Source organism: Talaromyces atroroseus (genome assembly GCF_001907595.1).
Source record: "Talaromyces atroroseus strain IBT 11181 chromosome Unknown scaffold_13, whole genome shotgun sequence".
NCBI classification, from domain to species: Eukaryota; Fungi; Ascomycota; class Eurotiomycetes; order Eurotiales; family Trichocomaceae; genus Talaromyces; species Talaromyces atroroseus.
This window is the reverse complement of record NW_017971445.1, coordinates 331,247-351,929: the sequence shown is the minus strand read 5'-3', so window position 1 is coordinate 351,929 and position 20,683 is coordinate 331,247. Positions and strand designations below refer to the sequence as shown.

At 46.9% G+C, this 20,683-nt stretch overlaps 9 protein-coding genes across 9 annotated transcripts; 5 read left to right on the top strand and 4 right to left on the bottom strand.

Annotated features, from left to right (window-relative positions):
- Positions 1-504: 504 nt before the first annotated feature.
- UA08_08168 (hypothetical protein) lies at positions 505-2,420 on the top strand (the record flags this gene model as incomplete). Its single annotated transcript, XM_020263062.1, has 5 exons — positions 505-672; positions 748-978; positions 1,048-1,993; positions 2,073-2,184; positions 2,246-2,420. 5 exons carry the CDS (start codon positions 505-507, stop codon positions 2,418-2,420), a joined length of 1,632 nt encoding a protein of 543 aa, XP_020116565.1.
- A 513-nt stretch (positions 2,421-2,933) lies between these two features.
- On the top strand, positions 2,934-3,842 carry UA08_08167 (hypothetical protein; the record flags this gene model as incomplete). Its single annotated transcript, XM_020263061.1, has 1 exon — positions 2,934-3,842. The coding sequence occupies one exon, from the start codon at positions 2,934-2,936 to the stop codon at positions 3,840-3,842; it is 909 nt and encodes a 302-aa protein (XP_020116566.1).
- A 314-nt stretch (positions 3,843-4,156) lies between these two features.
- UA08_08166 (hypothetical protein) lies at positions 4,157-5,386 on the top strand (the record flags this gene model as incomplete). The annotated part of the gene is made up of 1 exon (XM_020263060.1): positions 4,157-5,386. One exon carries the CDS (start codon positions 4,157-4,159, stop codon positions 5,384-5,386), a length of 1,230 nt encoding a protein of 409 aa, XP_020116561.1.
- A 604-nt stretch (positions 5,387-5,990) lies between these two features.
- On the bottom strand, positions 5,991-7,706 carry UA08_08165 (hypothetical protein; the record flags this gene model as incomplete). Its single annotated transcript, XM_020263059.1, has 1 exon — positions 5,991-7,706. One exon carries the CDS (start codon positions 7,704-7,706, stop codon positions 5,991-5,993), a length of 1,716 nt encoding a protein of 571 aa, XP_020116562.1.
- A 1,310-nt stretch (positions 7,707-9,016) lies between these two features.
- Positions 9,017-10,765, top strand: UA08_08164 (hypothetical protein; the record flags this gene model as incomplete). The annotated part of the gene is made up of 1 exon (XM_020263057.1): positions 9,017-10,765. One exon carries the CDS (start codon positions 9,017-9,019, stop codon positions 10,763-10,765), a length of 1,749 nt encoding a protein of 582 aa, XP_020116563.1.
- A 157-nt stretch (positions 10,766-10,922) lies between these two features.
- Positions 10,923-13,724, bottom strand: UA08_08163 (hypothetical protein; the record flags this gene model as incomplete). Its single annotated transcript, XM_020263056.1, has 3 exons — positions 10,923-12,296; positions 12,361-13,645; positions 13,702-13,724. The coding sequence occupies 3 exons, from the start codon at positions 13,722-13,724 to the stop codon at positions 10,923-10,925; spliced, it is 2,682 nt and encodes an 893-aa protein (XP_020116564.1).
- A 1,119-nt stretch (positions 13,725-14,843) lies between these two features.
- UA08_08162 (Alpha,alpha-trehalose-phosphate synthase) lies at positions 14,844-16,473 on the top strand (the record flags this gene model as incomplete). The annotated part of the gene is made up of 5 exons (XM_020263055.1): positions 14,844-15,144; positions 15,224-15,599; positions 15,662-16,032; positions 16,091-16,430; positions 16,467-16,473. 5 exons carry the CDS (start codon positions 14,844-14,846, stop codon positions 16,471-16,473), a joined length of 1,395 nt encoding a protein of 464 aa, XP_020116557.1.
- A 437-nt stretch (positions 16,474-16,910) lies between these two features.
- On the bottom strand, positions 16,911-18,110 carry UA08_08161 (hypothetical protein; the record flags this gene model as incomplete). The annotated part of the gene is made up of 4 exons (XM_020263054.1): positions 16,911-17,290; positions 17,386-17,593; positions 17,655-17,794; positions 17,873-18,110. 4 exons carry the CDS (start codon positions 18,108-18,110, stop codon positions 16,911-16,913), a joined length of 966 nt encoding a protein of 321 aa, XP_020116558.1.
- A 502-nt stretch (positions 18,111-18,612) lies between these two features.
- On the bottom strand, positions 18,613-20,296 carry UA08_08160 (hypothetical protein; the record flags this gene model as incomplete). Its single annotated transcript, XM_020263053.1, has 6 exons — positions 18,613-19,260; positions 19,379-19,382; positions 19,423-19,553; positions 19,612-19,886; positions 19,938-20,195; positions 20,266-20,296. The coding sequence occupies 6 exons, from the start codon at positions 20,294-20,296 to the stop codon at positions 18,613-18,615; spliced, it is 1,347 nt and encodes a 448-aa protein (XP_020116559.1).
- Between the last annotated feature and the right edge of the window lie 387 nt (positions 20,297-20,683).

The window sequence follows — 20,683 nt, the reverse complement described above, 5'->3', positions numbered from 1 at the left end:
ATTAAATATGAATATATATAACTACGAGTGGTTATTCACTGATTACTAAATGCACGTGATTAACCCAACCCTACCCCTCTACGTGCCACGTGTAGCCAAGAACAATCAGCCAATGAAGGTGGATGCATTCAAATTTTCCTTTCTTGCCATACTTTCATTCTCCTAGAAGACGCGACGAGCGCAAAGCTAATCCGCAGCTGGCCTTCGTAGTCGACGATGGCGTGATTTATGTTAGTGTTGGAAAATTTCCTGTTTTTGCACACTAGCACGCTGGAGCTCGGCGCAAAATAAAAGTAAAAGAAATAAAAAAAATGTCAACATGCGGAATGTAACGCTGAAGCAACCTTATCTGACTGGACGTCGATAAGCATAGACGCGCGAGCTGGAGCTGTCGTGATCCACCTTGTCCGATGGCACAATCTGAAAGGAAAAATCTCTTCTCTTTCCTCTCCGGTCTTTGTTGATCCGAAGCCCTCGGTCGGTATCACAAACAGAACGGCCGCAATGGCGGACTTCGATAAGCATCCTGTATATGGAGGGGACGCCGTGGCCGTGGAGCCACAGCATGTTTACAACAGTGATGTCCATTTTGTCGACGAGCATGAGCGCAAAGACCTGGCCCGCGGCCTCAAGCAGCGCCATGTGCAGATGATTGCAATTGCAGGAGCTATAGTATGCTTCTTTTTTTTCTTTTCTCTCTCTCTCTTTTTCTCATTAATACAGTCAGTTACTGATCGGCTTGTGTAGGGAACGGGTCTTTTCCTTGGTCTCGGAGGTTCCATCGCAACAGGCGGTCCATTGGGTGCTCTTTTAGGCTACGGCTTCGTCGGTATCATCGTTTGCGCGATCCAGTTCGCCCTAGGTGAAGTGTCAGCTTTGTTCCCCGTTACAGGTTCCTTTGTGCGCCATGCCGAAATCCTGATAGATCCCGCCGTCGGGTTTGCCGTAGGCTGGAATTTGGTCTACGGAAACTGGATGGTGAGTACTCATTCGCATTCTGCAAGCCAATACCAGAACTGCGTATAAATGATAATCTTATTGAATTAGAGCGTGCCGAGCGAGATTTCTGCCGGAGTGGTGTTGATCCAATACTGGAACACTTCTGTTAACCCTGCTGTTTGGGTTACCATCTTGATCGTGGTTTCCGTTTTGGTCGCAATCATATTTGTCGGCGTGTACGGAGAGGTTGAGTTCTTCTTTGCTATCCTCAAAATCCTCCTTGTCATCGGCGTCGTGATCATGGGCCTTGTTATTGACCTGGGCGGTGTCCCCGGCCAACAACGCCTCGGCTTTCACTATTGGAAGAATCCTGGCCCATTTGTCGAATACATCGGAACAGGGGCCTGGGGACAATTCCTGGGTTTCTGGGCCGTTATGTCCAATGCAGTCTATTCGTTTGCTGGCGTTGAGTCATTGGCAATGGCCGCCGCAGAAACCCAGAATCCGCGTCGAAACATCCCCAAAGCATGCAAACGGGTTTTCCTTCGAGTGACCCTCTTCTACGTGGTGGCCATCCTGATCGTGGGCATGCTAGTCTCTAGCGCTGATCCCCGACTCGATAATGATTCGGGAACCGCCGCCCAGAGCCCCTTTGTCATCGCGGCCAGTGATGCGGGCATTAAAGCTATTCCGTCTATTGTGAATGCCGTGGTGTTGACATCTGCTTGGTCTTCATCTAACCAAGCCATACTTGCCGGCACACGTACCTTGTATGGGCTTGCGGTCAAGGGCCACGCACCAAAATTCTTGCTGTGGACGACTCCGTACGGCATTCCGTTTATGTGCGTCGCGGTCCAGATGGCCTTCTCGTTCCTCGCATACATGTGTGTATCCAACGACGCCCTGAACGTTTTCTGGTGGCTGGTCGATTTGACTGCTGCCGGTACGCTGGTTAGTTGGATCACTGTTGCCTGGAACCACATACGCTTGATTCAAGCACTCAAGAAGCAGGGGATTCCTGCAACAAAATTGCCCTGGCATAACTCTTGGACGTGTAAGTAGTTGTCCAACACGACCTTTTCATCTTGAATGTTTGTGCGTGTCTTCTAACTGACAATTTATTTTATCATTAGTCTACGGATCGTGGTTCGCTCTTGTATCTTGCATAATCATCTTATTCACTGGTGGATTTGCTGTATTTACCGCTGGCAACTGGAGCCCGTCGGATTTCGTGTCGAGCTATCTGTAAGTCGTTATTCTCCAACCACGTGTCTATAAGACAAGACTAATTTTATTTCTACAACAGAGATATCCCATTAGTTCTCGTGGCATTTGGAGGCTACAAACTGATCCGACGGACCAAGTGGGTTAATTTGAGTGATATTCCTCTTGCGCAGGCGTTGGAAGAAGCGCAGAGTGACCCGGAGAACGTCCCGGTTGTTAAGGAGAGGTGGTGGGAGAGATGGAATTTCTTGTGGTGATTGCCTTCTTTTCCCCATTTCTCATGTTGATAGAATAGTCTTAGGCTATAATTTGATAGTTTCAAGTAATGCACTATCATGACCATGAATAGAACTGCACCATGAACCGTCTTAGGGCTGCGGAGTGCATGTGATACGGACTACCCGTTTAGGCAAGAACCTCGGCTCAACCCAAACTACTAACTTGGTCCTCCGATAAGCTTGAGCTGACGTTCCCTTCTTTATTTATTTAAGCATTCTTTATGTCCCCTGCATATAGAATCAAATAACAAGGATGAAATCTCTTGCCCAGGCGGTAATCATGCATCCTCGGGTTTATACCAAACGTGTCAGATTACTTCTACTCCGACTGCGTATCTCGAGGCTATTTTGGCTGTTATTTGCATTTTTTAATGTCAAATGTCTGCCATTTGTATGGCACGTAAGTCTCTTATTTCACCTGGAAGTTCCTTGTAGACGCTTCAAATCTCACAGCCTTTTTTTGTGTGTATATAGTACCGATTCTTCATCCCCATGGTGACTGCAGCTCTTCGTAAACCTCTGAACCAAACCATGCTCCGCCAAATAAAAAACGACGGCATAAAAGAAGAAGTACACGGGCTACCTCTAGTATTCCTACCAATCATCACAAAAACCCGTGTCGCCCTCTTCGAAGGCGACTTCAACTTCCATAAATCCAACAGCACCTACTTCACCGACCTCGACACAAGCCGCTCCCATCTTCTCTCATTCCTATGCTTTCACGGAGTCGCCAAAACAGACAAAGAGCTTTCCGCCGAAGGGAAGAAAGGCACCATCACTGCCATGTTGGGATCAACTTATACGCATTTCAAACGGGAAATTCCAACAGGCCATGCGTACGAGGTTTGGTCCCGGATTATGACTTGGGATCATAAGTGGCTTTATGTTGTGACCCATTTTGTGTGCAGGGGGAAAATCGTGCCTAGGGCTTGTGTTGCGGATCTTGTGGAAGACCGACAGCAACAACAATCAGTTCATATGAAGCCCTTTAATACGTCGCTGTCTTCGAGCGAGATTGAGTCGTCTGTTTATGCGAGTTCCGTCTCTAAGTGTGTTTTTAAAAAGGGTCGTCTGACTGTGTCCCCCGAGCGTATACTTTCTGCATCTGGGCTTCTGTCCAATGTACTACCACCAGATACGTCACCGATCGATCCGACCAGTTTGAAGGGCGGAGATGGAGAAGGAGAAATAACAATAGATGTGCTTGAAAAGAAGCTATCAGCTCATGCCGACGACCAAGACCTTGCGACACGGATAGAAGCAGAACGATGCAAAAATCTACGATTCGCCGAGCTTTCGTCCGGATTGGAAGACTTGCAGCGCAATTTTCTGAAAGATGAAGAGGTTTTGAATGGAGTTATTAGTCTAGGAACCTTCACTGATTTGGGATGCCGTGGTTGATATAGAAAATCTCACCAGGGTTCGATTAGAAAACTTAGAATTAGATTGAAACGGGTGTTTATGAATTAGTTACGGATTTGCTTCCTCGCGACTCTAAAATGAATGACTTGATTTCCATGCCGATAATTTATCCATGCCCTTTTGGTACATTCTATGTGATCTGCTTCCGACCCTCGGAGAACCTCCGCAAGTCGGATATTTGCTGCATTTTACAGTCGGACTGCCTAGCTAAAAGTAATTATTCAACAGACAATTCTAGCTAACTATAGTAATATACTCCGGAGAGAACAAAAAGGAAAGCGATATATCACACAATGTCTCTCATGCGAAAATGTCACGCCAAAGCCTTCCAAAAATCATATGGCCGTACAATGTCAATTTCTACCAGCTCTTCCAAGAGACCATCCATGGCCGTCCTAGATGATTACCTGGGCATTTCACACAAGCACCTCTCTCAAATTCCGCGCGACAAGTTACCGATCACCATATTCCAAGACTCGTTTCCTGCATACACCCACCCTCAAACAACACAGGCCGAGAAGCAGGCTCTGGTCGACCGCCTAAAACCATTCACAATCATATCTAGCATGCGTGAACGCACTCCCTTTCCTGCTGAACTCCTACGACAACTACCAAATCTAAAACTATTGTTAGCAACAGGCACTCAATTTGAAACATTTGACTTGGACGCCGCCAGAGACCTTGGTATCATAGTTGCAGCAGCCCCCGGCAAAGGCCGCACGGATAATCGCCCTGCTTATACATGTATTGCTCGCCCAAAAATTGATATCAAGAAAGGCGGCAGCCATCCCACAACACAGCACACATGGGCACTGATTCTTGCGCTCGCACGCAATATAGCAAATGATGACGCTGTCATGAAAAACCCGGCGGTGCTGGGATGGCAGACGCAGCTTGCCAAGGGACTCACGGGCGCAATTCTGGGTGTAGTCGGACTGGGTCGACTGGGCGCAGCGGTTGCACGCGTTGGGTCGTTGGCTTGGGGCATGGAAGTGGTTTGTTGGAGCGAGAATCTCACTCAGGATAAAGCGAATCGGAAGGCTGAAGAAATGGGTCTTCCTGTTTATGGAGGAAGTGGAGGTGGCGCGGATCCGGATGCGCCTACTTTCAGGGCTGTGAGTAAAGAAGAGCTCTTTCAACGTGCTGATGTTGTGTCTCTGCATTACGTCTTGAGTGAGCGGTCTCGGGGCATTGTTGGCGCGAAGGAGCTGGGGATGATGAAGAACTCGGCTTTATTGGTGAATACATCGAGGGGCGCCCTGGTTGATGAGGACGCTCTGTATAATGTTTTGAGAGATGGCGGCATTGGTGGTGCAGCTTTGGACGTCTTTGATATTGAGCCATTGCCTGCTATTAGCCGGTGGCGTTCGCAGGAATGGGGCTATGGAGGACGAAGCAATTTGCTGCTTACGCCGCACATGGGCTATACAGAGGAAGGACTCATGCATACGTGGTACGAGGAGACTGCCGAAAATGTAGAGCGATGGATGGAGAATAAGGCCATCATAAACCGCATTAATTAGTCGAATGGCCTATATCTATAGGGGCTTCAGTCACTATTGCCAATCTAGATAGAGCAACTAGCAGACATTTTGGTTAGCACTGGCATTTTGAGGGAGGCATCTGAAGGGCCAGGAAGGGCTTGCCTCAGGGGCAGCTTATGCCGCCGTTTTGGTTGTGTTTGTAGGTTTCAGCTCCTGATGACTGTATCCAAGGTATATGAGAAATCCAGAACCACAGTATTTTGCTACCAATTGGTGGTGGTTTACTTGCTTGAAGGAATCTGATTTTTTTAGGACTATCTGGGGTGGAATGATCAACCCCTCGGCAGTCACATTTCATGCACTAGATCATTTTATCAATTTAGTTCACTATAATTAACATTCTAGTTCTCGTTTCAAGAGTGGAGATATTATAAGACAGGAACAAAGTGAGCCGGTAATAAAAGCATGATCTTATCGTACTGAAAGAATCATGAGGATGAAGCGAGGAAAAAGTGAAAAGAAAGGTAAGAGAAAGAAAGAGAAAGATGAAGGCCTCGTCGCACATGGAAACTCCTTGATGAAAAGAATTCAGCACCCCCTAACTCTCCAGCTAACCGCTAACCTGCCTCTCATCGGACCGTTGTTAGAGATTTTTCAAAATGAGACGGTTGCTCTGCTTGTTCCAGAGAAGATGTTTCCAACTGATATCCCGTGAGACCGTCACACCAAGCGCCTCGATCTTCTCGCGGATTTCTGATCGACGCTTTTCTAGCAGCCGGAAGCCACCCGCATCAAAAACCAGAGGCACCGGCAACCCCTCCCAACTGAGGACAATCATCTTGTGGAAAAATCTCCCGTAGTACATGAGATTTGCTCCAGGCGTGGTATCAAGGTCTAGCATACCGATGCAGACAGGAATACAAATCCCCTGCAGGGATGCAAGCGCTCTGAAGATCTCAAGCTCATCGTCAAGCTCAGCGGCATGCCCATATTCAGCCATTTTGACGAGAAAGGTATACCCATAACCTTCTAGAACCCCCCTGAGATATTGGTGTCCACGGCCCCTCATGTGTAACGGGTGAAGTTCTGTGGTTGGGGTGGGCGTCAGAAGCTGATGTCGGAGGGCGTGCATAAACTCAAGAGCATTCAGCCCACAGCCATGTTGGCGGTGCTTCTCACTATTGGGGCATTCCGGGTCGAATCGAGTTCCGCCAGCAAGAACTTCAGCGAGACATCTGGAGGTGCAAAACGCGGTGCCTTCATACGCCCTTATCACGGGTGCCTGGCTCGGTGCAGGGTGAAGCCTCAGAGGATTCACACGTTTTGTGATGCTGAAAGCGTTGACTCGGCACGTCTCCAGACGGACTGCAATCTTCCACCACTGCTGAGTGGGTGCCCTGTCTTTAATCGAGAACAGCGCGAGTGCAATGTATTCGCTGAGGACAGTATGTCGTAAATCATACCTATCTGGCTCTGAAACTTCGTCGCCGTGTAGTATGTGACGATGGAGTTTCAACACGGCGGGAGACTTTTTGCTGATCTTCAGGAACATAAGAGTCTTGCCAGTATCAACAATTCCTCGAAAGATCCCATTTTGAACCATGTAGCCAAATGCCTGAAAGAGTGCTGCAAGAAAGGGGTCGTGGGTCTCTCCTTCGGCGATAGACAGATTGCCGTTTTGAACACGTTTTGAGCCAGCTGCTATCTGCTCGACTGACAGATGCTGTGGGGCGACATACTGCACGAAGAAAAGGGGAATTCTCTGCCTACCAACCAGGCAATAAAATACGCAGTGGTTTGCGTCTCGTTCAATCTTGACATGCATCTCCGATGAGGGGAAGCTGTCCTCATCAACCAAGATATCTGAAACCTCTTTCAAGGAAAGCATTCGCAAATATTCGTCTTCCATTACTTTCCTCCATATAAGACGCATGTAACGATGGACAGTCATATGCCGGAAGACATACACGCCTTTCGCCGAGCTAACAGACTCCATTCCTTCGAGGGCCACGTCACAGTCAGCAGGGGATGGGAATACATATTGACCATTAATGTAGCCATCTTCGGCCATTGCGTTCCAGACGGCGTCGCCTAGTTCTGGGAAGTGTCTCCACACACGAATCTGCTTTGGATGGGGCACTCGTGTTCGAGTTAGGCTGATAGGATCCTCGGAAGCACATTCTTCAACCTTGATTGCTTCAGATAGCCTGTGACACTCTTGGAGTAGCCCAAAGATATCTAACGGCAGAGCCCTATTTTGATCTCTGGCTATCAGCTCGCGTATGGCATTCGCAGCGCAGACAAGTTTGTTATAGTCAACTCTCTTTTTCTCGTCAACCGGCTTCTCGTAGGGTGACATCTTGGTGTTGAAAGAGGCAATGAAACGAGTTTCTTGATAAAATCTTCTAGATTGGGGAGAGAGGAGATTCTTGTGAGAATAATTTTGAAAGGGGGAAGAGTCATGTTCATTGTGTGTTAAAAGATTTGTGGGAAGTGGCATGAAGGCACTTTTTCTCGGCGTTGTGTTAAGCCCTGATCTCGTCTTCTTTGAAGACGACCACAAATCGTGAGAGCGGTCTTAGTAAGTCTGCTGATTGCTGCATGAATCGTGTTGTATATGAGCATGGAAAGCCCTGGCTATCTTGTTTTGGGTGAATGTGTGTGAACTAAGGCTATTCATCTGATCTATACTTGGATAACAAAGAATGACAATACAGTAGTCATTGCAACAAATGCCGTAGATTGAATTAATATTGAGGGTCTACGATGTGTTTACACAAGAAGCAGTCCTCCATATGAAAGTCCTGCATTGTATTCGACAATCGCCGTGGGAGCGAGAACTCTGTCTAATGTTAATTGAAGAGACAACCCGAAAGTCACTACAAGTCTCAATAGCACCGTTTGGAATGATACTGTATTGTATATTCTGCCTTTAAAAGCTATTTTTTACGCAATACACTGTTGTGTTGTTCCCTATGTACAATCCAAAATTATTCAAGATCCGGCCACGCTCATCACAGGCCGTTGGAAAGCGGTCTTGATTGGATTTTATTGTCTTTTTTGTAATAGTCCCATTAGCTATTCATGGCTTGAAGTATATATCCTATAGTTTTTATGCCTTACTCATCCTAGAGCTGGGTTTATTGGGCAGTCTCCATGCCTTGTGATGTTGATGCCGAGGCTCATTCCCGATGCGGCAAAACATATACAAAGCCCATATCGGACGCTATTCTCCATCGGGACTAGTCCGAATGCTTCACGTGGCAGCTTCCCCAAGAAGAATTCTTTCTTTTTGACTTCACGTCTTCAAAACATTCATGAATATTCAGCTCTTTTTAGCATGCCGCACTACTTTATGCCCCTAAAAAAATAATCAGCAATGAATAAGTCATGAACAATTTCAAATTTGAGGGCGGCAGCGCCACCACCACCGCTTAGTGCGATGCAGCTAACTCAGATTAAACCGGAGCCACCTGCTCTGATTCGCCAATCTTAGGCGAGATGGCTTATCCTCCAAGCCTCGGCCCCGGCCTTCAGGGCTAGATTGAGATTCAGCCTTGGAGATCTAGTTATGCTTTCCGTTCGGAGAGCGGCTCAAAACATAGTCCTTCCACCTTCGCTGTTTTCTCACAACAATGAACATCGCAGTGTGCGAAAGCCAACCACCGAATGGCCAACCGGGTTTCCGCACCTGATATCATCACCTATATCGGCGTGCCTCTCGCCGTGCTAGGAGTCCTTCCAATCCTGTATTCGTTCGTTCGCGCCATCCTCGTCCAACGATCGATCCGCAAGACCCTCGATCGTCATGGTTTGTTTAATCCTGCCGTTACGCGCGGCAGTCTGATTGAAGGGATTGTCGAGGTTGAACTCCCACGATGCACCATTACACCACTCGATCGAGAGATAGATTTAGAATACTGGAAATTGAATTCAAACAGAGTGTTCCTGAAAGGCGGGAATTGGACTATATTCAATTGGAACACTTTGGTTACAGGGAAGCAACTTTATCGGTGCCAGTATAAAGACGAGCTAAGAATACCCGAGGCGGACATCGACTTTGAAGAGCTCGTTGCTTTTCTGCTGGATCGCGGTGCTGTTCCCGACCCGAAAGGATGGCGCATGTTGAAATCAATTGGCCTGTGGACCCCGGCTGGCACTGTGTTGTTGTTGCCCCCTAGAGGCATCCCAGGCTCTGTCCTTAAAGTGACCCCACCAAACAATGCAGACGGTGTTCTGAGTTTACAAGTAGACTGGAAAGCGGAATGGGATTCTAGAGGTGCGCACAGCCTGCCACCGTTCTGGATGAGATTAGAGCAGCCTAGATATCGAAAATTATTGACCGAAAACGACCAAATAACCAATTCTCCCATCCTTGAGGGACAGGTCAGTTTTCCCGACCAGCAAGGCTCGTCGAATGAGCCTCCCATCCAAGACATAAGCCGCGAGAATACCCTCGTTGCCGAACCAACTTCCAAAAATGAATCGTCTACCGCTGAGTCTGTTATTCAGATCATCGATAATATGAAGACACAAATTACTACTGTTCCCAATGATAGCGTTCGATTCAAAGTTGACGGTGACCATGTCCGAAAGGTATCATTCGAAGCTGAGGGGGTACCTACCGGCGAGACCCGCGAGATTGATGATCTTGGGGAAACGGCCAGACTTTGGTTTATTTCCAGTGCATCGGCGATGTGCCAAACCTTGAACTGTGACATGTGCACTTTTACTATTCCATCTCATCTAGCAAGCTTTGTCAAACGCAAGTCAGTTCCATGCGGTGTAATGGTTATACTAGACATGCTCAGCAACGATGAAGTGCCCCCATGGGCCTCTCCGCCACCACGTCTCCAAGAGACCCCCCAGGAGATGACCGAACGTACACAGCAGAAAATTTACGAACGACGATTGGAAAATGCAATGCCTCCAGGCCAGGCCACAGAAGCACGGCGCATCAGGTCAATGCGCGAGGCTCATGATATTCATATGCGGCACATCGCCCGACAAAATGCTCTGCGCGAATACGAACAGCGACGGTTCATTGAAGCCATTCAGTCGCCCCGATTAGATAATGGCACAGTAGCCGAAGCTACTTTGGCTTATCTCGTGCGCGAGAAAGTCATTCCCGAAGATTACAAAATTCAGGATGTGGCAAAAGCCGTTTTGTATATATTGATTGTCGACAGCGCTCAAGCGAAAGTCATAGTTGACATTCTTGAGAGATGGGCCCTTTGGAGCCAATTTGGTGGCATGCAGAAGGTGCAATTAGATGTTCTGATTCAGAACAAGGTTGCATTTTGCTATGCGGCCGCGCTTGTTGCTGTTGTGCATCAGGCTCAATCGGAGGATGTCAATATCTCTTCAGCAGATATGCTTGAATGTCTGAGAGTCTGGAAAAGGGTTAGACTTGGTTAAATGCCATCGTTTATGAAGTGTTATGTATCCAGATAGGAGAAGAGAGGGGGAATGGAGACGGTATTGTTTTTAATGAACTCACACATCTTGGTGGTTGATGCTTGCTAAAATCTAGAAACAAGGAAGATTGATTGGAAGCTAGCTGAGACATGCTTTTCTATTTGAATGACATGCTACCACTAGCTAGACTTGCTAGTTCAGCTATCAAAGATGCAGTATCATCTACAACCATTGCCCCTGCCGTGCTTTCCTGGGTAGTGTCCACTGCAACACTGACGACGTTTGGAACTCTGCCTTCTTTCTCAATTTTATTTGCCCAGCTGAACAAAGTCTCGGTGTTACGAGCGTTTCCAGCGATGAAAAGCAAGTCTGGTATTATTGAATCAAGGCTGCTGATTCTTCGGAGCGCTAATTCCGCAGCTGTGGCATCAGTTACGTCTGTAGACTCGACAATAACAGCGCCATCTGTTTGAACTGCGCGGATAGGAATGCTTCCACGCGAACTGTTGATCTGGTCATTCAACTCTGCTGCTTGTCGATCGGCGAAAACTTGATCAACTGCATCTTTGTATCTGAATGTGAGCGAGAAATGTTGTTCCTCAATAGACGCCCCCTCCGTACGTTCTTGGAAGTATTCCATCACTTTGTGGACACCCGAGCGCCAACTTAGAGTATCTCCCTCTCCTAATAGTTGCTGCCATTTAGCCTGCCCAGGCTCTCGTAAGAAAGCTCCATTCTCTGCAATGAACCCAATACTCGATATTCCGCCTAATTTCGACTCAAGCTGCTTCGGTGTTCGTGAACTTGTTAGGTAAACAACATTTTTTGGATCCGATGAAAGTGTCCGTAACATAGAAAGTCCTGTGAAGTCTGAAGCAGTCATTTCTTCCTCGTGAACCTGCAGTGAAGGAAACATGGCTTGGTCTTCTATAATGATGAACCGAGTGTTGGATCTTTGGTACTTCTCTCGCACAGCAACTATGGAAAGCGAGGGAATTTTATGTAATTTTTGTGACGACTGTACCTCATAAGCTTGGTGGAGTGCATGCAAAAATGAGTCACACCATATTGAGGCAGTGTGCCGCGCCATTCGGTCTGTTAAAAAGCGCCAATTCTTCTTCTTCTCTTCAGGCGACATGACTAGAGCACGATTTATGGCGTCAGCGCATTGAACGTAATCCCATGGGTTGACAAGAAAGTCGTAGCCGCTGCAGATAGAGGCACTTCCAGTGAATTCACTCAAAATAAGTGACCCGTGCTTTTGAGAAATGCCTGAATTCCCGTCTTGACAGACGACGAAGTCATGTCCAGAAAGGTTCATGCCGTCGCGAAGACTAGTGATCATGAAAATTTCCGCGACCGACATCAACGCGAGGAATTGCGTAAATGAGATGTCTTGCTTCAATAAAACCAGCGGCTGGTGAGTCAATGTTGAGTACTTGGAATTAATTCGCATTGCAATCTTAGTTATTTGGGTTTCGAGATCGGTGAAGTCAGGGGAATATGACGAGGCAACTTGAACTAGTACAACCTGTTTTGATGTTAGTTAGCTTACATGTACTACGTATTCCTAAAAAGGTATCAAAATCACTCACATTGTCCCGCCATGCAGGGTATTTTTTCAGAAACTTTTCATAAGATAGGAGCTTCTGTTTGATACCACCCGCAGCATCCAGGCGGTCTCTTGCGATAATTAGACGCTTGCCCTTGTATTTCTCCTTAATCTTCAACACCCATTCTTTTACCTCAGGCAACTCTCTCTGGGAGTTCATCAGATCCAAATCAATGCCTATGGGGAACACCTGAACGGGGGTTATCTGCTCGGGTAGATGAACACCATCCGTAGAAACATCCAGCCGTAAAATTCTCTTGCATGTATGATGAAAGTGGTAGACATATTCCGCAGTTTGTAAGCCAATTAGATTGGCTCCGAGGAGCCCTTTTATCAGAGCTCCCCTCGCAGTCAGGCAGCGGAAGATTTCAGAAGAAGGAAAAGCGGTGTGCATGAAGAAGCCAATCTCGGACTGGGGAAGTCTGTCTCGTAGCATCTGGGGAAGTAGCATGAGATGATAGTCATGAATCCATATGCGATCCCCCGGTCGCCATCTAGCTGCTATTGCGTCCGCGAAGATTTCATTAAGCGTAACATATTGTTTCCAAGAGTGATCGTCATATTCCTTGTGGCGTGGGCTTTCCTGCATCTGATAGTGGAAAGCTGGAAAGAGGACGTTGCGGCAGAAATGAAAATAATGGCCTTCGAATTCATAATCTCCGACAAATACTGCAAGGGAGTCGAATTCCTCACTTAGTTGCTTTGCGATGTTTTTGCGTGTGCCTTCCTTCAGCGAGTCTACCGGCATGCCCAGAGTGCCTACCCAAACCTTGTCATGGACAATCCCAGCCTTGACGGCAGCATCGATGGCGTTGCGAAGCCCCCCATTCCCCTGGACAGCTGATTTAACTACCCAATCAGCATCAGACAATAACGCTTGCGGAGCGGCTGGCTCTTCTGGATCATGATCGTTCAGCCAATCTGCAGACCCGTCAATGATACTAGGGCGGCTGAGAATAGAAGAATGAGGAGGGTTGACAGCCTTTGACTTGGGTTGGTTAAATTTGCGACTTGAACCCCAAGAATCTACATGGACTTCGGTCGGCGCCGGTGCCTGGGGTTCATCTGACGCTGATTGTAGTGCGTAAAACGGCTTGAAGATCGTCTCATGATTTTCAGATTCCCTTGAAAGCACGTTTGGCTGTGTTCTCCGATGAAGACCTGCTAGACTTTTCGCTTTTTCACCAGGAGGAGTACCGGGGTCATCAAAATACCCCTGGCCATGTCGGATTCCAGTCGCTTTGAAGTCTATAGTGTACGGTAGAAAGCTGACCGTGTTAGTCCTAAATGTTCCTCCTCTGTGTAAAGGGTGTGGTATCCTTACAGAGAGGCTACGTAGAGAGTCATGGATGCAACTGACTGCTAGTAGTACTCGTATAACAGCTTCTAGAGAGATAGAACAAGTCGACGCGATTCAGATAGGTTTTCGAGCCTTAAATACGAACTCAGTTGGCGATCAAGTTTTGGCGGACGACGAGGTAAGGGATTTCTGCAGGCAGGTTTCCCCTTCTGGTCTTAGAAGCGAAACTTGATCGGAAGGGTAGAGGACTCATTGAATGCACACGGGTTGTTCACATTGCGAGATATTGTTGAGCCGAAGAAGATCATGGAATGCCTTAACAGGAATGCGACAGCGGACGATGGATGGATGGATGAATAGATGGATGCATTTGCGGTGGTTGCGGCCTTTGCGGGGGTTCCTCCTTGTCGAAGAAGGCAGGTGCGCATGCTGAGCTCCTGCCATGCCGCCAATCATACTGACCGACCACAAACTGCAAGCACCGCCGACTCTTTTTCTCTCTGCTGCACTTGACATCGAGCAGAAACCTCCCCCCTGCCAGCACTTTTGCTGGTTCTAAGCCGAAAATTGATGCTTCTCGACCGAAATTCTGGTGTGTCTTCTTCGCAGTCGTCTCAGGGGACCCATAGACGCCTCCTGATTGGCTGCCGGCGGCCTGCCTCGCTTTGTTGATGTCTAAATTCCGCACTTTCGAAGGCTGAATGGAATACCATCAGGAAAACAAGAAAATCTGGCTCCCGCCACAGACTCTGCTGCAGGTAAGAAGGATATGCAAACCTAAAAATGTCTTGGACAGACGGGCTTCTGCAACTGTGAGCACGCTTTGCCCTGGGAGATCCACAGGTGGGCTCCGAGTCGCCTCATATCTGCTCCCCGCCAACGAAATGCTCGGCTTCGGCCGTGACTCATTAGTTACGTAGTTTTTTTTTTCTTCTTCTAGATAACTGACATCAGTCTTCTCAGTCTAGGTCGACTGGAAATTGCGCGGCCTATCGGCGAATGCTCAGTTGACTACGAGGGCTTGTTACATTCATCTCGCTGCCTAGTGCCGGTCATTCAGAGAATTGAGTCGGCCCGAATCAAAAGAATAGGTAGAAAAGGCATAAAAGGAAAAGGCTGGGAGGCTAGGCAAATTCGATAGTCCATCGAATATAGAAATCGCACCCATGGCCACAGTACCGTCGCAGTCTGAAAATAGAAGGCTGCTCTTGGTGTCAAATCGTCTACCTATCACAGTTCGACGCTCGGATGATGGAAAATATGACTTCTCCATGTCTTCCGGAGGCTTAGTTACGGGATTGAGTGGCCTGGCAAAGACGACGACATTTCAATGGTATGGGTGGCCTGGCTTGGAGGTCCCGCAAGATGAAATTACGACGGTGAAGACGAGATTAAAAGAAGAATACGGTGCGACACCAGTATTTATTGATGACCAGCTTGCGGATCGCCATTACAATGGATTTTCGAGTGCGTCACCCAGAGAATTATATTCGCTGTTGTTTTGTCCTAACATCATGAGGTGTATTCGACTAATCTCGAACGACAGATTCAATCCTGTGGCCTTTGCTTCACTACCATCCTGGAGAGATAGTTTTTGACGAGTCTGCTTGGGACTCGTACAAAAAGGCCAATGCACTCTTTGCGGAGACTATCGCGAACGAGGCACAAAACGGGGATTTGGTTTGGGTACATGACTACCACCTCATGCTCTTACCTCAACTGTTGCGGGAACGTTTACGGGATTTAGGAAAGAAAAATATCAAGATTGGATTCTTTCTGCATACGCCATTTCCTAGCAGTGAGATTTACCGCGTTTTACCAGTTCGAGCTGACCTTCTTCGGGGAGTTCTTCATTGCGACCTCATCGGTTTCCACACGTTTGATTATGCACGCCATTTTTTGAGTAGCTGTACTCACATTTTGTACGTATACCGACGATGATATCGGGAATTCACCGAAGGCTGCTAATTTTCATAATATCTAGGAACCTTAACACAACTCCAAATACTGTTCTCTTCAAGAACCAGTCGGTGGCTGTCGGGGCGTTCCCGATTGGCATAGATCCAGACAAATTCCTTGAAGGCTTGAAAAACTCAAATGTTCAAAGTCGTATTTCGAGACTCGAATCGAAGTTTCAGGGCATGAAATTGATGGTCAGTGTAGACCGTTTGGACTACATCAAAGGCATTCCCCAAAAGCTGCACGCATTGGAAGTATTTCTTTCCAATCATCCTGAATGGGTGGGCCAGGTGGTTCTGGTGCTCGTAGCTGTCCCAAGCCGAGAAGACGTTGAAGAATACCGCAATCTGCGAGCAGTGGTGAATGAACTGGTGGGACGAATTAATGGCCGGTTTGGTGAGTCGTCTACAACTACTTTGGTTTGGGTGATCTCCTAACTCTTTGGTTTTAAAAGGTACCGTCGACTATATGCCAATTCATTTCATGCACAAATCAGTCAATTTCGAAGAGTTGCTTGCTCTCTATGCTGTGTCTGATGCATGCATTGTGTCTTCTACACGTGATGGCATGAACCTCGTATCTTTCGAGTACATTGCGAGCCAGCAGAAGGGGCAGGGAGTACTAATCCTCTCCGAGTTTGCCGGTGCTTCTCAGAGTTTGAACGGGAGCATAGTGGTCAATCCGTGGAATACAGAGGACTTGGCTCAAGCGTATCATCAAGCCGTATCCATGGAGGCGGAGCAGAGGGCCGCGAGGTACCAGAAGCTCTGGAAATACGTTTCCAAGTATACGAGGTTTGTACTTTTTCTTTCACTATTTATATACATCAGTTACTAACAAATTGGCAATCATAAAAGCGCTTTCTGGGGCACGTCTTTTGTCGCTGAATTATTGAACGACTCACGAATAGATCAACAAAAAGACTAACCTACATATAGAAAATTGGAAATGTTGGCGAGGATTTTGAAACAGGTATCGACGGAATGACCCATTGGGTTCTTTGTTTGGTTGATAAGTCGGTTGATGAAGAATTTTACGAAGGTATACGTAGCCAAGTGACATTCCCAGTCCGTTTTTCATGTTTATTTCAAGCGGTGGTTGCTCATATACATACACGGGACATGGGCATAACGACAGACTAGCGAGTTATCATTGCCTTTCTGATAGAATCTAGTTATACACGTGCATAAAGACATATTTCATATCGGTATCCCTTTTTGAGCAAGTTACTTCCCCATAGATTGGCTGCCTATTCAAGCTACCTAGGTAGGTATCTACAGAAGATCCTCCCGGGACTCAAACTCATCTGCATTGATCAACAACATCGGGCTTCGAAGATCTACCCAGCCCAAGAATGGCCGACTCACCGCATATCCCATCCGCTCCTGCAGCGCTGGAGGGAGTCCCCGAATCGAATCAATACTATTCGCCAAGTACTGATTTTCTTCCTGTCTCAACCAGCCCCTAGTACTAAACGTAGACAAGAGGACACGTTCCTCATCTTTCGTCACATTCGCGGAACCCCCATGAAAACATCCCGAAAGCATCATGAAGGCGTCACCAGGGTTCAGTTCTGCATAGACAGTTTGCTCTTCTTTTGGCGGTCCTTCTCGGTAGTCCCATAGATGGGATCCTGGAATAAAGCGGGTGGCACCTACAACCTCGGGCAGCCATCGATGATGGTACATTTTAGTGAGTTCAATATATGCAGACATCAGGTTTAACCTTGGGTTAGTACATGAGACATACCATTCGCCTTTGTGCTTCGCGTGGCGCCGACAAATAAACCAACACCATAGTCTCTACCGAGGACATGCTCAGCAACAGCACGGTGATCAGGGTGGTGGGGGACATCATCACGATGAAGAGCCTGGGCTCTTGCTCCAGGTCCAATACGAAAAGCGATGGTGTTGTGGACTTGGGGGAAACTGATACTCTCTTCGTTCTTGTCGCCAACCTGATTTCATCTTAGCGCTGATATCTCCTCTCTAAAGCATCAGGTATATAATGTTGCTAACCCAATTATACTTGATATGGCTAGTGAGCAAGGAATCAGTGACACCAATCCAGAGCGGATTCCCGACAATCGATGTCGCGAACGTCTGAGATTTGCCCATTAAGCCAAAAGCTCGTCGTGTCTCCGGAGGGAAGAAGTCTCCTATCAATTGGTATTAGCACCTTAACTTTAAGAGGAAGAAGAGAAAAAGAAAAAGTGGCTGCTGGTATTTTCACATACCATCCCAGGGCTTGTCTGCATCTAGATATGGATTGACATCCTTCAATATCCGATCTATGTCTTTCAAATCTAGGAAGTTGCGCACGATAACTCCTCCAGCAAGTTTGAGTGCATTGACTATGTCATTCACAGTTGCTGCGGAGCCTTCGAAGGCTTGGACTTTTGGAATTGGCGATTTTGAAGATTGGACCTTTTTAGAGGCGTCGAATGATTGATCGATGCGATTAGTTGATGACATGGTCTAAGCCTATCTAACAGCGATCTGATAAGAATGATAGACAAATACACCCAGGTGCTCATTTGTAAGTTTTCGTAAAGTTGAAAATGCCGTCTTTTAACAATCGAGGGCTGTCCTATTTTGGATTCCGTTTCCTATATCGTAAGACCGTGAACATATAGAAGTATGCCTGCTATCTTACGTGATTGAATGACATTGTACTGATAAATGATCTACTGAGCAAGTCTGGGAGATAGCCCTCTGCCTAATTAGGCAACCTCACGAGTCACAAACTAAATGTTTCCCTTTCCGGCTCGCTTTCCTGTTATGGACATTTACTGCGTGGACGTTCAAACAGAAACTACCTGGTTCAATCGACTACAATCTTTCATCTTGATTCTCAATATTTTCAGTCTTGTTACTATCAACACTCGTCTATCTATCTGTTATGAATGTGTAGCAAAATCTCTTCAATTCTTCCAATGTGTGAGAATGAATGAAAGTTAGATAGCCAAGTCCATGTCTATCCAAAACAAAATTGCATAGGAGCTTCTCCAAACGAACTTCTGAGCTCCTGCCTCTTGTCTATTACAGACCCCCACCAGGCTCTATCACCATGAAGCCCATCTTGCCCCATCCAGACTTCTTCAAGCAATGAAGCTGCGCTACTGAAGAGGTTATAGCCCGAAGCTATATCCCAATATTGACAATAATCGCGAATACTCTGTCGCGAAAACCCGTCCTTGGTTTCACACCCGGCAAAAAAGAGAGGGAGAAAGGCCTGTTTCTGCACGATGGAAGTACGACGACAACACTGAACGTGCTCCAAGATAAATCTTGCATATGTTGCCAGTTTTTTTGGCACGCTCGTTTCCCGATTCCATCGAAAGACTCGCGTGATGTAGATCAAGAGACCGTATCGCCATGCCTCAGTGCAATGCCACCGGTCTCGTTGTTGATGCATTGCTTCTTCTGATAGATCCTCATCAATATCTGGGTTACTATTTTTCCAGTTCGTGATGGAATTCTGAATCTCGTCCACAAGTGTTAGGTCAAATCTTGTCCATCGCATCGATAAGGCCTTTTCATTTTCTTCGGCGAGATTTGCTAGCTGCATGAGAGGGACAATTAATTCTCTGGGGCAGCCAACAAGGTCGAAGAAACTCCAATACTGATTATCCTCTAAAGATAGTAGGGCTTCAAAGTATGAATAAGGGAGCAAACATCCCTGCCGTGAGAGAAGGGCTATAGTTGCGTCCCACCTTAAGGGTCATGGTCAGTGTACGTACGATACTTAGCAATGGTCGCTAGAGCTTAATTACGTATAACATACCACAAAAGCAACACAACTTGAGCTTGGACTTTTCGGTTATTTAACCAAGCTCCTGGTCCACCAGAGAGTTTGAGGAGCTTCCCGGCCTCGTAAATGTGAGTAGCCCAGTTATTAAAGGCGCATTGTGTTGCCTAATTTTGAGTTGGAATCTAGGTCAATGAAAAATGACATGAAGCTCTGCCTACGTACCCTGCATAAGAATAGTACAATTGTTGTGTCGAGAAGTTGCACTCCATACGACATGTTCTGTTCTTTCCGATACAGTTCCACGGCAGTATTCTGATGATCGGCAACGTCAGTTATCGGATAGTCATCTTTACTTCCTTGTCTACCAGCGTGGTAGCAAGATACTGCTAGGATAGCATGTAACAAGGAACGGGATGCGCGGCAAGTTTCCAGACGACATCGAAGAGGATTACTGGGAATATCTCCGCTCAGTGGCGTGATACAAAACTCTTGATCATCTGCCAGTCCTGGTTAGGTATATATATTGACCAATGGAATCTGTGACATACACATGCGAAGTAAGGGCTCGAATTTCCCAAACAAGTCTTGATGTAGTATAGGACTAGTCAAGACTATCAAGTGCCGTGGATCTATAAACATAGGGGTTGAAGATGTGGCATTATCGACATCGCTAGATGGGATAGCATCCGCAGTATCTACAGTACCAGTAGGAATACCGCTCCACCGATCAAAGGATTCGAAAGAGCAGTCAATTGGAGGGGTTATTGCGAAAGGACCTATATCGTCATTGAGGATTGGATTCCTAGCTATATTCATTGTATTAATGATTATGTTTTAGAACAGTAAATACTAGCAGAGGGTGTCTCGTCATCTCACCGTGCATACTATCTTCAGGAATCCTAAGCATAGTACTGTGTGGTGTACCTAGGCCGCTAGGCCTTCCCACTGCCAAGTCACCTTGCTGAAAGAAAGTAGAGCTCTGCCTGCTTTGAGTCTCACACAATGGTACAGTCGAAATTTTCTTCGCCTCTGGGACATCTTCGAAAATAAATTTGAATTTCCGAGGTCTATGAGGCCGAGACCGGCTACTTTTGTCTCTGAGTTGAAAAGAAGCCTTTAGTGACAGAGGCTCTATATAGAATGGATCATCTTTGCAATTTGAGAACATGTCTTCTGCTCTTGGCTTGCTTTTGGACCATGTTAGCTGCATCGGGTACCCGCCGCAGAGTACATTCCTGGCGAAGCAGGACGAGCATCTCGGCCGCTTCCTATCGCACCGACGCCGATTCGCGGC